The following is a 17806-nucleotide window of genomic DNA, read 5'->3' on the forward strand; positions in this document are numbered from 1 at the left end:
GATGAGTAACAGTGAGAATGCAATTGTGGAACAAATTGATTCAAATAGTACTACAGCCTCCTCTCAAGTATTCATTTCTACAGATGACTGCTGGACTGCTTGGTGAATCCACAAGTAACCAGGATTGTGGCACAACTTTTGATACCAGAAAGAAGTTTGTGATTCTAATAGAAAATGACTTCCAAATAATATTTTTAAAATGTCTAATTGTGAAATAAAAAAAGGAACAGCAAAAATGTCAACAACACAACAGCTAATTGATCAATCCCCAATTATTAGTGAACATAAACAGTGAGACATGTTTTTATAGATAAAGAATATATGTGTCAATGTTTAATATTCTCCTTTTGACTTTGCTCATCAGTATGTTTTATTCAAAGCTCAATATTTGGTCCCTCCTTGTCTCTGTAGAAATGTTACCTACGTGACGGGTTTATTGGGTAATTTTAGGGTTGGAAGATTATTTGTAAGAAGTGTCACTAACTACAAGGTCTTACTTGGCAAAATATTCTTAGGAATATTCTCTAGTTTTGAATTTTACTTCACTATTGCAGATCAGGATCTCTTATAATCATTGTTCTGTATTTTTTATGGGGTTAGCCATATTACCTATACCTGACAGTGGAAATAATTCTCTAAACCACCAAACCAAAGAGATGAAGAAAAGGATCTCAGGTGTTCAAATAAGCACCAGTTCCCAGACTGGCAAGAGAGCTGACTAGAACAAATGCTTGTGACTTGGTTGCTGTATCTTTCTCCATTCTGGAGAAGCCTTGCCAGTGCCAGAATGGAAGCCAGAGGCCAGTGCTCAACTGTGTTCTCCTTGGCTACAACCCTCACCAGAATAAGGCCTGATGAAGAGCTATGGGACAATGTCAAAGGCCATGACCTTCTGCAGGAAAAACTGGGCAGCATACAGGAGTGATGGATTGTCATGCATGTCCAGAGACATTTGGGAGGCCAGCTGAGTAAGCATAGGCAGGAAAATATTTCCTCTCCCTCTATTCCTTGCCCAGGACTGAGTATTTTGAGCTAGAAGTAGCAGAGAGCAGAATTAGTTGTCCATCCTTCCCTATGAAACTCATTTTGCAAATCACATCAGATCACAATGTCAAAAAGCATTCCAGTTTGATACTCATTACACTTATGTTATTAGAGAAGAAAGTCACTTGGTTCAAAAGTGGCCCATAAAATCTTGTTTACAAGCAATTCTATGTTTTGATCTTGGACAGAAGTAAACAAAATCTCGCATTTGGTGATTTTTCTTTGTTTTGAAAGGGATATTTACATGTTAAAGACCACTACCTACATTATATATTTTTTTCATCCTTCTGCCTTCTCTGGAAATACTGCGTTTTCCCCCATGAATACCTCCCCTGTTCAAATACACAGCTAGAGTCTTCAACAAGACAAGAGAACATTGGATACCCAGAATCAGATCATTTGATGCATACCACAAGTATAGCTCATCAATGTGGCCTATGCAATTTATAATCTAAATTGAGAGATTTTTGACAGTAAACAGGGCATTATTAATTACACTGGGAGAATGAGTATAAAACCAAGATTGTTATGAACACACAGTAACATATGACCATCCTACACATGGAATCTTCTTGCTGATTCTCTCTACTTTTATCTTCAGTTGCCACTTTTGCTATCTAGATAATATGTTGCTTTTCTATGAGGAGATTTATTAACACCTTATCTGGTTGCGTGATCACAGCTATACCAAGTCATCATCAATATGCTTCACTTAGCCTGCATCTTCCTGAGATTGTATGGGAAACGTTATCTTACTTCTGTCTTCTCCTCAATGATTTTAGTGATTTCAAAAGCATATCACATAGCATATCACATAGACAGTTGTGTGTTCTGCCTATGTGTAGAGCTGACACTAACTCAAGAAAAGTAGATTGCTTATTTCCATTGCTTCGGAGAGACTACTCGGTGGATTCAGGGTACAGTGTTGGCTCTCTATACTAAAGTATGCTTGGCTCCTGATAGAATCAAGATGATTAGCAAGATACAAAAGGGTCTCAGATCATTTCCATGGGGTCAATGTTTACACCTGTTAGAAAAGGGCACCTTTGTAGAACCACCACTTTAACACATTGGGTTTGGATTTGAGGGTTCCATGATGCCTGAGGATTTCCAACTCCTCTGTGGTGAATTCCTTTTACTGTTTGTTGATCTTGAAGTGTCCCACTGTACTTTTTTGCCTTATATAGTTCCTTCTGTAATGTAACGTGGAAAACAAAATTATGCCACTTCAAAGTTGATAGTTTTTTGAAGTAATAATTGACTGAAAGTCTACAGTCAATTTAAACTGATTAAGATAATTCTAACAGGAATTTGCATAAACAAACTTTTACTTTTCTTACCATTAAACCTTGATGAATTTTGTTATTAAAACTTTATCAATTATCTCCAGTTCTGTGACCATTAGTTGACTGGCCTGGGGTAAGTCATAACCTTTCTGGTCAGTTCCCCAAACTACAGATGAAAGGGCTGGATTTTTAACATTTCTCACACAGCATTCCACAGAAGTCTAGTTATTTCCCATATTAATTGTACACATTCACAAAGGACTAATGGGAAATCCCTGGTTTAACAAATTAGATTTTCTTACTATAAGACTTAAGACACGCTAATGGACAGAGTGTCTTTTCAAACCACAAGACTCAACTTTAAGTTTACATGATTAATTTATGCACTTCAATAATAAAGTAACCAAGAAGTTAAATTTCCAAGAATAAACACATTAACTTTAGAATAACATGTTAAATTCCCATCAAACATTCTTGGTCTCAAACTGACATTATGGTTCTGGATCACTGATAGGTGGTTAAGCAAACAAAATAAGACACTACTCATAGTGGGTCTCCAGGCCATTTCTTCCGAAGCATGTAACTTCCCAGTTGCAATGTGATGCTGTATCCATCAGGTGTTATAAGACTAAAGTCAAAGAATATACAGGGTGCCAAGTACATTTAAATTATAGAAAAACAGGTAATTTTTTTTTTTTTTTTTTTGAGACAGAGTCTCGCTCTGTTGCCCAGGCTGGAGTGCAATAGTGTGATCTCAGCTCACTGCAACCTCCTCCTCCCAGTTTCAAGCAATTCTCTTGCCTCAGTCTCCTGAGTAGCTGGGACTACAGGCGCACACCACCATGCCTGGCTAATTTTTGTATTTTTTAGTAGAGACGGGGCTTCACCATGTTAGCCAGGATGGTCTTAATCTCCTGACCTTGTGATCCACCTGCCTGGTCTCCCATAGAGCTGGGATTACAGGCGTGAGCCACTGCACCTGGTGAAAAAGAGATACTCTTTTAGGCAAGTATGTCCAAAATCTTGCCAATGTCCAAAATATTTTATACTAAAAATTATTTGTTGTTTCTGTGGGAAACACATATTGTTCTGTCTCCAATGAAGCTTTCCTACTCTGGGAAAAATGGTACCGCTTCTCTTCCCTCTTCTCCACACTACAACATTTAGAACTCATAGAAGCCCCCAATTCATATAGTGCCCTTTCTTCCTGACCAAGTTTGATTGGTCAAGAGATGGGCAAGAAACTCAATTAGCGTTCTGCTCTCAGATAATATTGAACTGGAGCTGGAACAAGAGAGTGAATTATTCCTTGTGGCAGAACCAAGAGATAGGAATCTGGGGAGCTGCAGACGGCCATGTGCTTCACTAGGAGGAGGATGCCAACCTAGTGTGGAAAAGTATAAAGCCTACATTCTGAGGGAACTAACCTGGAGAAAAGCAAAAATAGTCCTTGTTGCTTTCAAACCCATGGTCCCAAGTTTCCCTGGGCCCAATCACATCCACGCTTTTCCTGTGCCTTGGTATTTCAACACTTCTTGTGATTGAGACACTAAACACTCCTCCTTTTCCTTCACCTGGTTCAAGTTGTATTTTGTTCTTTCCAACAAAAGATCATGAGTTATGAAATTGTAGTTGAACATTGTTTAGGATGCTTAGATAAAAATTAGCTTTATCACAAAGACTAAAGGAGTGTTAATTACTCACCACTTTTTAGGAACTAACTCTTGCACAGTTGAGATGCAGCATGTACCTTCATCCAACTGATGTGCCCACAGAATTCTTTTCTCAAAGACTGGATTGTAAGACTGCTTCATGGAATACACATGAGTAACTTCTAGTCACATAATCTGACATATTTTAACTAACTTTAAAATTCTATGACTTTGTGACATTTCAATTATTTATTAATCTCAATTTGATAGTTATTTGCTATGAGAATAGAATCAAATAAGTATTTAAATGTTGAAATCTATACTTGAGAAAATCATACTTTCATATTATAATATTCCCTATTTATTTCTGTTATGAAAATTAAGCACATTTTTACAATAGCAGTTTATGACCATGAAAAATTCTTATAAAATTGGTGTTCTTAAAATTTTCCATTAAATATTGTGATTTTACATTTTCTCAATGGCATACTTCTAAGTCTTTGCTATACTTGATTCTAAGCATAGAATGTTAGAGTTAGTTCTTTAAAAAGTCAATAATATCCATGACAAATGTTTATTAGTTAAGTTAACAAATATTTACTGAGGCCGGGCGCAGCACGGTGGCTCAAGCCTGTAATCCCAGCACTTTGGGAGGCCGAGACGGGCGGATCACGAGGTCAGGAGATCGAGACCATCCTGGCTAACACGGTGAAACCGCGTCTCTACTAAAAAACACAAAAGACTAGCCGGGCGAGGTGGCGGGCGCCTGTAGTCCCAGCTACTCGGGAGGCTGAGGCAGGAGAATGGCGTGAACCTGGGAGGCGGAGCTTGCAGTGAGCTGAGATCCGGCCACTGCACTCCAGCCTGGGCTGGGCGACAGAGCGAGACTCCGTATCCAAAAAACAAACAAACAAAAACAAATATTTACTGAATACCTATAATTTTTATGCAAGGTATTGGTAAGACAGCAAAAAAGATACATTTCCTCCCTTCATGAAAATGACAGTCTAGTTTCTAGCACTATTTCCTCGTCTTTTTTCTATATTGATGCTTCTTCCGTTCTTAGGACAACATTAAGTTTACTCATATGTCTACTTAAGAGCATGTAAGGAAGTAAAGATCATCACATGTCCACCCCAAGACTAGGATGCATTCTACAAGCATGACTTGATTTCCAGGCATCTTTCCCACATGCTTTCTCACCCCTGAAAGCTTTCAGTGTGGCCAGAATTGGAGGCAATGCCACATAAGCAGACAGACCGCCACTGAAGGATGGTCTTTCTATTGCTTCAGACGCTGTGTTTCTGTTGCCAAAGTGCAGAGCAGAAAGCAATGTGCCCTGACAGGAAGAGCTCTTTGTCAGGAGTCCAAAGACTTGGAAGGCAGCTCTTACCCCAGTACTCATCAGGGAATGACCTCAGTGCTCAGAGAAATATCTAATGGCATCTGGACAACCTCTAGAAAATTATAGGTTGTGTCCAAAAACTTCCACCCTTGCAAACTTTCCTGTCACTCTCTATATGAACCTGCCTGCAAGTTTTTAAAAATAGTATATTGCTTTAACAATTGACATCCTATCACGCGATAGCAGAGGACAGGCATAATTATTGATTTTAGTAAATGCTTTAATAGTATAGACAAATTCTGATTATGAACATTTTCTGATATGGGCCAATATTTCTGAGTTTCAAATGAATCTAGACTGGAAAATAATGTTGGCTTTTATATTGAATAGACTACTAAGAATACCTGATTTATGCTTTATTCCTGAACAAGAGTCAAAAAGACAGAATGGTCAGGAGTACATAAAATAAATTATAATTGATAGGAGAGTTAGATTCTTGCAGGATGTGAGTCCTATTTTGTTGTTATTTTTGTTGCAGCTGTATCATCTCTCATTTCCCCTTCTATTGGGCAAGGTAGAAGACATTAGAGGATCATGTAAACCTTCATCGTCAGGAAGGTTTGAATAAGCAATAGGAATGTAAATATTTGTGAAAACAACTAGAGACTGAATAGTTGTAATTGATTCATCATATATCATTTTAATTAACATTTAAAATATATGTTGTTATTTTATTAACCTGAAGCCTTGAAGAATTTTGGAAGTAGGAGTGTTAACAAAGAGGACGTTTAGTAGAGGAGGGAGAGATTCTCATTCCTGAACTTCTGGAAAAAAGACATCTCTCCAATGGGGAGGCAGTTGGACATTAACCTCCCATGTCCTTTTAACCACTCCCTTCCAGAGAAAGGCCCAAAACTGTGGGGAGTGCTCTGCTTTCTGCAGACTTTCTTTATGTGTTTATTTGCTTGCACTTGCATCATTTTCTCCATCATTTGCCTGCCCAATAAAGGATGGACAAGAGATGGCAAAAGAGTTCAAAGCCAAACAAATAATTCTGGATAAATTGTTAACAGACCTGGAATAAGATGAGCCAAGAAAAATTTAGCTAAAATAAGATTTGGGGGGAAAATCTGTGTATTTCATTTAGATCGTGTTTACATGACAACAACGTATCAGATTAACTCAGTGGAAAGTAGGCAAATTGTTTATGCAGTTATGTAGACACAACAGTTGCGTCAGTGACTACCTTTTCAAGTTGTGGATTCTGGCTTTCTAATACACTGCCCTGCCCATAGTGATGAATTTATAATAACTGCATAAACTAAATTTTTTGATAGATTCACATTTTACTAATTTCTGAGCCTTCCAATATTTTTTGTGGTTTTGTCCAGTTGGTGGTGGTGGTGCTTATTTATTTATTTATTTAGTCATATATGTGGCTAGGAATCTTGGAAACAGTGAATGTTAGCTTTATTAAGTCAAATAATTGAAGAATTGTTAAAAAGAGTTTCTTCCTGACTACTTTTGTGGTGTATTAAAACCAAGATATTACTACTTAAAACAGGGATGTTCACACCATGACACATATTATATAAAATTACTATTATTCAGAAATTCTCAAAAAAAAAAACTTGAACGATATTGCTCTTTAGTATTTCAACTAGATAGTATGGTTGTAGTATCAAATAATGTTCAAACTAAAATTCAAACCAACCCCTCTGTTGGGTATTGATATGGTTTGACTGTGTCCCCACCCAAATCTCATCTTGAATTCCCACATGTTGTGAGAGGGACCCAGTGGGGGGCAATTTAATCATGGGCGTGGGTCTTTCCCATGCTGTTCTCATGATAGCCAGTAAGTCTCATGAGATCTGACAGTATTATAAGGGGGAGTTTCCCTGCCCAATCTCCCTCTTTGCCTGTGCCATCCACATAAGACATGACTTGCTCCTCCTTGCTTTCCGCCATGAGTGTGAGGCTTCCCCAGCCACGTGGAACTGTAAGTCCAATTAAACCTCTCTCTTTTGTAAATCGCCAAGTCTCAGGTATGTCTTTATCAGCAGCGTGAAAACGGACTAATACAGGTATATACCCAAAAGAAAGGAAACCAGTACATCGAAGAGATAGCTGCACTCCCAGGTTTGTTGCTGCACTGTTCACAATAGCCAAGATTTGGAAGCAACCAAAGTGTCCATCAACAGATGGATGGATAAAGAAAATGTGGTACATACATATAATGGAGTACTGTGCAACCTTAAAAACAATGAGATCCTGTCATTTGGAACAACATGGATAGGACTGGAGGATCATTATGTTAAGTGAAATAGCCAGGCACAGAAAGATGAGCATTACATGTTCTCATGTATCTGTGGGATGTAAAAATGAAAACAATTGAACTCATGGACATAGAGCATAGAACATTGTGTACCAGAGGCTGGGAGGAGTAGTAGGGGATGAAAGGGGAGTTGGGAATGTGTAATGGGTACCAAAAGAGTAGAAAAAACGAATAAGACCTAGTATTTGATAGCACAACAGGATGACTATAGTCGATAATAACTTAATTGCACATTTTAAAATAACTAAAAGAGTGTAATTGGATTGTTTTTAACACCAAGGATAAATGCTTAAAGGGATTACAAAATGAAACAAAATTCAAATCAAAACTATATTTTTGTATATGGGATAGCTATCGTCTACTATTATTCAGAATATTTTTTAAAAAGTGAGTGGTGGCCGGGCGCGGTGGCTCAAGCCTGTAATCCCAGCACTTTGGGAGGCCGAGACGGGCGGATCACGAGTTCAGGAGATCGAGACCATCCTGGCTAACACGGTGAAACCCCGTCTCTACTAAAATACAAAAAAAATTAGCCGGGCGAGGTGGCGGGCGCCTGTAGTCCCAGCTACTCGGGAGGCTGAGGCAGGAGAATGGCGTGAACCCGGGAGGCGGGGCTTGCAGTGAGCTGAGATCCGGCCACTGCACTCCAGCCTGGGCAACAGAGCCAGACACCATCTCAAAAAAAAAAAAAAAAAAAAAAAAAAACAACAACAACAAAAAACTGAGTGGTTTGCACATTAATAATGAAACTAAATAACATAATATTAAAAAATAAAGAAAACTCAGAGCTGAAATATGTTATTGACTTTGGCAATGCTATTTGTTCATATGATAAAGAAACCTGTGCTCTTATGTCAAGGAGATGCCAACATTTCTTGAGAAAGACTTCTTATTGGTGCCAGTTTGCTGTTTAGGATACAGGGTTTCATCCACTCTGCTGGAAATATTCATTATATCTAAATGTTTTGTTCATTCTTTCCAGATTTCCAAGATATAAGTCATTACATTACATGCCAAATATTACAAGTGCATTATTTTTACTGTTTGAAACCGTATCACTACTTGTCATTACATCTTACTGATTAACTATATTGCTATTCCACCTAAAGGATGAAATGTAACATTCAAGATTATTTTCTCAAGATTTGTCAAGTTTGACTTGAGATTTCTCAAGTTTGTCCATTCAATAGCTGGGCTGTGCCATGAACTCTAAACTTTAGACAACATTATTGTGTTTTTCTAGGTTATCCTTACCAACAAGGTAATGGTAAACTGAATGGAAAGATTAATAAGAAAAACAAGCCAAAAATAATTCCACAAAGCAGCTTTAGATAAATATAGCATTTATCCAAATAATTTTACAATTTTATTACATTTGTTATTGCAATTAATTTACATGCTATACAGAATAACATAAATTGTATTACATTTATCATTGCAGTTTATATGTTTACCATAAGGGTAAAATTTTATTTTTTTAATTGGAAAGCTACATCAAAAAGACTTTATATGACTTCCCCAGGATAATCATGTAGCAGGGCTCGTCAACTTAAAGTAGTCTTGAGTCTATTAGATTAAGTTTCCCCAGTACCAAATTTTATTCATAACATCTAGATCTGTGCTATTCAATACACACCCACTAGGCACATATGACTACTTAAATTTAAATTAATTAAAATTAAATAAAAAGAAGCATTTGAAACTAGACACATTTCAAGCACCCAATAGCCACATGTAACTGATGGCTCCTATATTGACAGTGCAAGTAACATTTTCATCATTATAGCACATTCACCAGACAGCACTGGTCTGGATAACAAAAACCTCTAAGGAAGTTTGTTGTCAAGGAAAAAATGTTCAATAATTTATAATATGATAACCATTGCTGTTAATGTCATTATAATGTGGTTGGTAAGGATAACATAAAAAAGCGAGAACAATGTTGTAAAAATAAATGTCAATAATTGATATGAGACTTATGCTGGTTGTTTTTTGTATATTCAAATTTAAAATAAAATACAATGGGTTAGGCATAGCTCTGCGTCACAATGGTAAGTCGTGTGACATTTAGCTTTAACTTAGCTTAAGTCATTGAAATTCAAAGATAAAGAAATAATTTTTAGACATTGGGTTTGGGAAGTGGATGTGGGGAGATTATGTTAAAACATCACGAGCAAAAGAGTAAGCCAGTTTTTGTTTCTTCACATAAAATTCAATGCCAGAAAGCAATCCAAAATGTCTACAAACAGAAAACGTGACCTCAAAGTAGTATACATATCCATGGTGTCGTTCAAATACAAAAACATCAAGTAGATTTTTAAACATGCACAAACTGAAGGAACACCAGCTATTTTTGAAATTACAGTTGGCCAGTGAAATCTAGGGAACCAAGAGGTGAATCAAAGTTAAGAACCAGAGAATGGAGAAGCTATGAGAATTATAAGTACCAAGCCCATTTAAATGAAAACCAGTATTAAACAATTTTGGAAATCAGTGATAGAGAAGACAATGATTTATACTTTGATAATTTAAAAATAATATATTAATGGCCAGGTGCGGTGGCTCATTCCTGTAATCTCAGCACTTTGGGAGGCCGAGGTGGAGGGATCTCCTAAGGTTAGGAGTTCGAGACCAGACTGGCCAACATGGTAAAACTCCTTCTCTACTAAAAATACAAAAATTAGCTGGACATGGTGGTACATGTCTGTAATCTCAGCTACTCAGGAGGCTGAGGCAGGAATATCACTTGAACTTGGGACGTGGAAGTTATAGTGAGCCAAGATCATACCACTGTACTCCAGCCTGGATGACAGAGTAAGACTTCATCTCAAAAATTAAAAAAAGTATATATATATGCACACACACACACACACACATATATATATACACACACACATATATATATACACACACACACATATATATATACACTAAAGGGGAAGAGAAGAGGAAAAAAGGAGAGTAGATGTAAGAGACTAATTACTTCATGTCATTACTAATTACTAACGAGTTAACTGGTGCTAAAATTAAAACATGTGTATGCCATAAATCAAAAATTACTTTAATCTTTTAAGTTTTCATAATTTTCCAAATACATTGTGCAGGCATTCTTAATCTACGATATCTCTTTTTGAAAAAAATCACCTTAATTTTAAATGTTTCCAACTTTACTTTTCCTTCTACAAATTCTTGTAAAAATAAATTGAATATCTTACTTAAATATAACATTTATTGTATAGGCCTATTTTAGTAAAGCTGTAACCATCCAAGAGGTTCATTCTGCCCACTGTACAGATGGAGCCAAATTTTCAATACACAAATTGGCAATACAAAAAGAGTTTAATACACATAGAGCCATCTAAACAGGAGACCAGAGCTTTATTATTACTCAAATCAACTTCCTTGAAAATCCAGAGGCTAGGATTTTTCAAGGGTAGTTTGGCAGGCTGGGGAATGGGTAATGCTGACTGGCTAAGGATGTAATCATAGGACTGTGGAAAATGGTCCTTGTGCACTGAGTCTGCTTCTGGGTGGGGGCCACAGGACCAGCTGAGTCAAGAGTCATGGATCAGTGTGGGGCCGCCCAGTCCTCAGAAATGCCAAAGCCTGAAAAGACATCTCAAAAGGCCAATCTTAGGGTGCACAATGGTGATGTTATCTTCAGGAGTAATTGGGGAAGTTCCAAATTTTGTGACCCCCAGCCCCAGAATAAAGGCTGATCATCATTTAGGTCTACATCTTAGCAGAATTTAGGCTCCTCTCATCCTCCTAACATGGTGATCCTTCATTAGCTTTACAAGGGCTGTTTAGTTTTTAAGAAGGGCTGTTATCATTTAAACTATAAACTAAATATTCCCAATGTTAGCCCAAGCCCAGGAATGACCATGGACAGTTAGGAGGTTAAAGGTAAGATGGAGGTTGATTAGATCAGGTCTTTTTCACTGTCATAATTTTCTCATTGTTACAATTTTTGCAAAGGTGACTTCAAAACCACTTCTATCTTTCCAGTTGCTACTGGTTATTCACACACAGCAAAGTCTGAGATGATATTCACCCCATATAAATAACAGTTATCTCTCTGTGGTAAAATCTTTGGTGATGTTTATTTTACTCTGTAAAATATTTAACTTTTCTCTAAATAAATGCTATAAAATAAAAGACTTTTTGGGATGTCTTTTATTCTCTTTCCTGATAATAATCATTATTAAAATATTAATATAAAATAATATTTTCCTTTGACTGTTGATTTACAGTTCATGATAAATTCTCACATATTTCACCATGCTATGTTCGTAATGACCCGGAGAGGTAAGCAAATGCTGCCAGCCTAATTTCTCAGCTGAGCATCTGAGGGTCCTCAGATTGAATAACAGTTCACATTGCTAATCATTCAGATTCTCAGGATTCTAATCCAGTGCTTTTGAGCAGGTTAGTCTTGATCTTCATCGAGTAAGTTTAGTAAGAAAGCTCTAATATACAATGTAAAGAATCTTACCATAAAAGACTCTATCAATAGGAAGATTCCACTGTTAGAAACAGACTCAGGATGTTGACTGTAATTGAAAATAAATGAGCGTTAAAGACAGATGATCTAACCAAAAAAGATAGAAACCAAGCAAGGCTCTTCTCCCCCGTGATGCTAAATCAAAGGAACAAAATCAAGCCTATTGCTCACTTGAATTCCAGTTCTTCTTTTGGCATCATTCAGGGTAACACAATTCTTAATTTTTAGAAGGTCCTGGAAAACTTTCAATAGAACTTATACTCATTATCTAAGAGCAGAAAAGTGTCAGTGGAGAAACAAATAGATAACTGGATTTAAAATAAAAAAGTATCTTTTTATTTCCTCCAACAATGGGCAACCACATTAGAGAGGAAAGAAGACACCTATTGCTCAAGTTTGATTTGGGTAAGGACAGGAAATTGCATCTTTTGGAATAGATGAGATTTCCCATCACATAAACATATAATAATAGCCTTCTATCATTTGGGCTAACATTTACATTACCTAAAATAAACTCTCATCCTGATGTTGTTCTATAATTGGCTTGTGACAGAATGCACGCTGAGGCAAATATAAGTTCAGAAAGCATCCTCCGTCTTTATGTTAAAAGAAATATTTGGACTTTCCTAAACAGACAAACTTTATTTTGTTGCTATGCAACTGACATACAACATAGTCCATCAGACAGTAAATAAGTTATGAATTTTACAATGAAGAGAAAAGTCTTTTCTCTCTGTTTGAGAACAAGCCACAACTTCCTTTCATGCTTTCCTAATCCACCACAGCCCTCTAAAGCTGTTTCACAAACGCCAGTGTTTTGGCAAGATAAACAAGCAAATGAATAACACAGCAATGACCCAAATGCAGTCTGCAAACATCACGCTAAGAAGCATCAATATCATTCAATTCATTCCTACAGACCTGGGAACCTGGGCTTCCCAAGCATCGTAAAGAGAAGAAAGTTTATTTCACACCCACATTCTTCCAGGTAGCTGAATATAAATAAGCTTAAACAAAGGAGATTCTGGCAATTTCTGTTGGCAGGCACCCATCACTGCTACAGGTCTCAGGCATGATTTTGTGTCAGGGCGTAAGAGTGATTTCAGCCATGAGGAAAACATCTGTGAGGAAAAAAATGTTTCAGGGTTGAGACTTGTGGCTTGTGGGCCATGTCCATGTTTAACACGACCTGCTCAGTGTTCAAAATGTTAAATATTGTCCAACATTTAAAATTTTTTACATAAAAATCTAAATGTCTTGCGTTTCTTGAAAAATTATAAAATAACAGTGAATTTGCATTTTTGCAAAAATCAGTTAGAATCAACTTCCAGCAGAAAAGGAGAAGAGATAGATAAACTGTGGTACATTCCTACAATGAATTACTACAGAGCAATAATCAGAACTAAGTGCTGATACACTCAGCAACATGAATGGACTTCACGTATGCCAAGCAAAAGAAACTAAACACAAAAGTGCACACTGCATGGTTCCACTTATGTAAAGTTTAAGGCCAGTGAAAATCAATCAATGGCAACGGAAATCAGCATAGGTTTATCTCTGGCGGAAGGAGTACGTTTGGAGATGATGGAAATGTTCTATATTTTGATCGGGGAGGTAGGCATATGGGTGTAAATGTAAAGTGTAGACACTGATACACTCAGGTTTCAGCACCTTACACACCTCGCTGTATGAATTTCATATGTCAATAAGAAATAAAATTTAATGAAAAAGTGTCAATTGGCTAAGGAACAGCTGGCCTTTTAAGGTGAGGCTTGCCCTCCCTGCCTGAAACCCATACCCAATAGCTGGCTCACTTAGATGGCTGCAACAGAATCCATGGTATGGGGCCCAGCAATCTGTTTCAACGAGCCCTGAAGTCCTGAAGTTGATTCTGATGCACTATTAAAGCTTGAGAAACTGCTCTAGAGCACTATAGACATAAAATAACATACATGAAAGGCAGAGGCGGCCCTTATGAAGCCCTGTTACCCCTCCCCCCAACATATTTCAAGAAACCTAGAAGAGAGGACTTTGTTGGCTTCCTCAAAGAACTCTATCTATCAAGCCTAAGTTTCAAAACTCTTGAAAGGGATTGTACAACCAACATACACCATTCCTCTTTTAACCATTAGACACTTTTTATTTCAGCACTGTTACAATTGGGTCCATATCACTCATTAAAAAAAAGTAAAAGCAAACAGCTGTATATCTTTGATTATGAAAAAATTATCAAACAAAAAGCATTCAGATATATTCCAACTTTGAAAAAATAAACGAAAATCTACATTCAAGGAGTTATTGTGGCTCAGGGAATCTTAAAAATTACGAGAAACTCACGAATTAAGACAAGTAATCCCCATTGTCACCGTTACTTGCATAAACCTTACATAAAACACTACTTGGAGATCTCTATTTTCTGGGAAGTTATCAACTTTTAAGCAAGCGCCCACACAACCACACAGTGTGATGCAGTCAAACTGGAAATTCTGTGCCAACAGAGAAGGCATTTTGAATCTGTCGAGGGAATCAGAGGTGCTTATTATACACTTATTCATTGATTAATATTAATTGGAAAAGCATAAAACAATGACATGATATGATAGAAATATTTATTCTGTGTATTTTGCGAAAAAGTTAAGGGATAACTTTTCTTTTTCATGAAGTTAAGTGATTATTTTTTACCAGAATGGTATATAATTTCAGAAAACAGTTTTTTGTGTGTTCATGCTAATATTTAGGAATGTCCTAGCATTTAGAAGGAGAAAGGGAGAGAGAAAGAGTTCTGGGAATAATAAAGCATAATAATAATAATAAAACATAATATAATAATTATATTTTCAGGTGGTGATTCTCTGAATTGTTTCATTCAGTACCTCACAGTGGTTGAACGACCAGAGAGATGATGAAAAACCAACTTCAAAATTACTTTGGCTACCTAGTTCACCTCCAATTTGTCAAATACTTGGTTTGGGAATGAATCTAAAAGTCACGTGATCAGGGCTTCATGGGTGTGCTCCTAGTGCGGTGGACAGGGCTCCATGCTCAGAAAAGGGACTCGAGCTTAGGGCTTGATGCTCTGTGGTTATTGGCTTGAAATACTTAATAATGTAATCATTCAATTTGTGTTTTATAAGTGAAGCATGATGCAACAATGGAACTTGTGCTGGGGACACTGAGAACCTAGCATCATACATTGTTCCATCTCCTGCCACCTCCCCATGTCTGCTAAGTGAGTTCTTGGTTGCTGGCTCAGGCATTCTGCTTAGTATTTTTGCCCTTCAGTCCCAGCAGGGTTCTGGGCATGGGCACAGGTAAGATCAAGGCAAGTTACAAGGCAATACCCCAGGCACCTGGAAGGCTCTACTACTTGCCATGTGGGTATCCCCAATCCCAAGGAAGCATGACATGAAACAGCAAACGTCTCCATGACAGCTTAAGAGAAAAACTGTGGAAGGAAGGAAAAGGTTTTTGTCTTGCTTTTTGAACAAGGGGCCCCATTTTAATGTGGCATAGTCCTCACACATTATGTAGCAACCCTTGCACATGGCTATCAATGGTAAAGAATCAAAAGAGTAAAGAAAAGGAAGTAGGAGGTACAGGAGAACCAATGAGGTATGCAGAAAGGAAACGAGATAATTAGGGCTCAGAAAATAAAATTAAAATTTCATATTGTTACAAATGGACTAGATATATCCTTCCCAAAAAATGCTTTATTTCTCTCTGATTAAGAAGTAACATATATCCTAAAACATTTGGATATATTCAGACACTAAAGATGTGATTGGAAAGCTGCATTCAAAGAAGTATCACCAGTTACTGCCATCCATTCCAATTCTATCCAGGGCTACCTTCTCAATGTTGTCAATAAGGCATTTCCAACGCTTTGAACCTGAGCTTACAATTTAAGAACCACTGTTTTAAAGACATCTAAACAGAATACAGGTTAATAAACAATGAGATCATTATCTTTTCACCTTAGTGTTTGCTACCTCCAATTTTACTAAAGGATACAGCACTTTAGCCTGCCAGAGGATGACGTTGTCTAAACACATTTTCAATGTTTTCTTTTTAACAGTTAATATATTTCCAGGATGAAAGTCCATTTCTTTCTAAAAGGTTCCTAGGACACCCATTGAAAAGTCAAAAGCAATGAACTAAAAGGGATTGCTATTTTGTTGGAAAAGAACGACACCCTTTGTATTGAAGTGGGGAATTACAGACTGTGGTCACCCTCTGCACAGTGTCTCTTTGTCAAGTAATACATGCTGAAAAAAAAATAATACAGATGGGAAAATATTGTGCACTGTCAGATCTTGGAAACGGCCAAAGGATTTTTCCTCACCAATGTCTTGTCGATGACTTTCACATTCTGGCACCCTGAAAAAATAATGCATACATTTAATAGGAACTGAATGCAATAATAATCAGGCAGGTAATCGTTTTCCCAAGGAATGTAAAATTTGACAAATGTAAGGTTTATGATTCAAGGTAGGCTTGCCAAATCTTATGTGGCATGAGACCATTTTTTATTACCTAAACAGTCCTTAACACAAAATGACTGGCACATATTTTTATTAACACAAAGAGTATATTCTTTCTGCCACATTTAATAGAGAGTCAGTGACTGAAAGCTCTCTTTTAGGATATGTCTGTAGCAAATTAAAATGCGTAGTGAGGATTCACAGAATGGCATTCTTCTTGTTGAGGCTCTGTCTGCAGACTGAGTACAGTAGTGAGTAGACCATTTATCTGGGGAGTTCTATCTATGGGGACAATCCAGATCATATGGATTACAGAAAAGGAAATCCTCTTTGCCTTCAAACATGGGGTAGCTGATAATTAACTCCCGGCCATTCTTTCTAGCTACAGGTTCTTTCTGAGCCAAATTTGAAATAGTCACTAGTAATATTTTAATGCTTATTTATTTATTTATTTATTCATTCTTTCAGCAAATATGTATTGTTTGTGTGCCAGGCACTGCTCTATGCACTGAAAATACTGCAGTCAAGACAACAAAGCACACTGCCTCATGCATCTTCTGTTCTAAAGGGGAAGCAGACAATATATAACACATATAATTTTAAAAGGAAATTCTATGATAGATGATATATAGGAGACAATAGGTGCTATGGAAAAAGCATGAAATAAAACTGGAAAAGAAAACTGAAAGCTGAATAGATCGGTGGAGGGTAAATTGCTATGTTAAACACAGTGATCAGGATAGGCACCTTTAAGAAAGTGTAATTTATATGAACACACGAAAGATGAGAGGAAGTTTTTCATGTGACTATCTGGAGGAAGAGCATCCAGGCAGAGGGAACAATCGTTGCAAATACCCCAAGGCTAAAACATATCTCACACAGTCAAGGGACATCATGGAGGCAAATGTCACATGGGTAGAATAAGTAAGGGTGACATTATTAGAAGTTGGGATCAGAAAGATGATGGGAGTCAAACCATAAGAGGCCTTGTAAACCACTACAAGGACTTTGGCATTTACTCTGAGTAAACCAGGAGCCATTGGGGGTTTTCTGATCAGAAAAGTAAGATGATCTCAATTAATGTTTAAAAGAACCGTTCTGGCTGCCATGATCAGAATAGACTGGGAGAGGGGAGGTACAGGAGGATAGACCTGCCCAC

The 17806-nt window shown here is 37.2% G+C and overlaps 1 protein-coding gene across 1 annotated transcript in view; it reads right to left on the reverse strand.

Moving 5' to 3' along the window:
• Nucleotides 1-15860: 15860 nt before the first annotated feature.
• HAO1 (hydroxyacid oxidase (glycolate oxidase) 1) overlaps nt 15861-17806 on the reverse strand; it is a 62022-nt gene continuing 60076 nt past the window's right edge. Inside the window, exon 8 of the mRNA XM_011998545.1 lies at nt 15861-16543. Within this exon, the coding sequence (XP_011853935.1) occupies nt 16473-16543 (71 nt within the window). The 3' untranslated portion in view covers nt 15861-16472. The remainder of the gene's footprint in view (nt 16544-17806) is intronic.

Source organism: Mandrillus leucophaeus, unplaced genomic scaffold (genome assembly GCF_000951045.1).
Source record: "Mandrillus leucophaeus isolate KB7577 unplaced genomic scaffold, Mleu.le_1.0 Scaffold116, whole genome shotgun sequence".
Classification (NCBI taxonomy): domain Eukaryota; kingdom Metazoa; phylum Chordata; class Mammalia; order Primates; family Cercopithecidae; genus Mandrillus; species Mandrillus leucophaeus.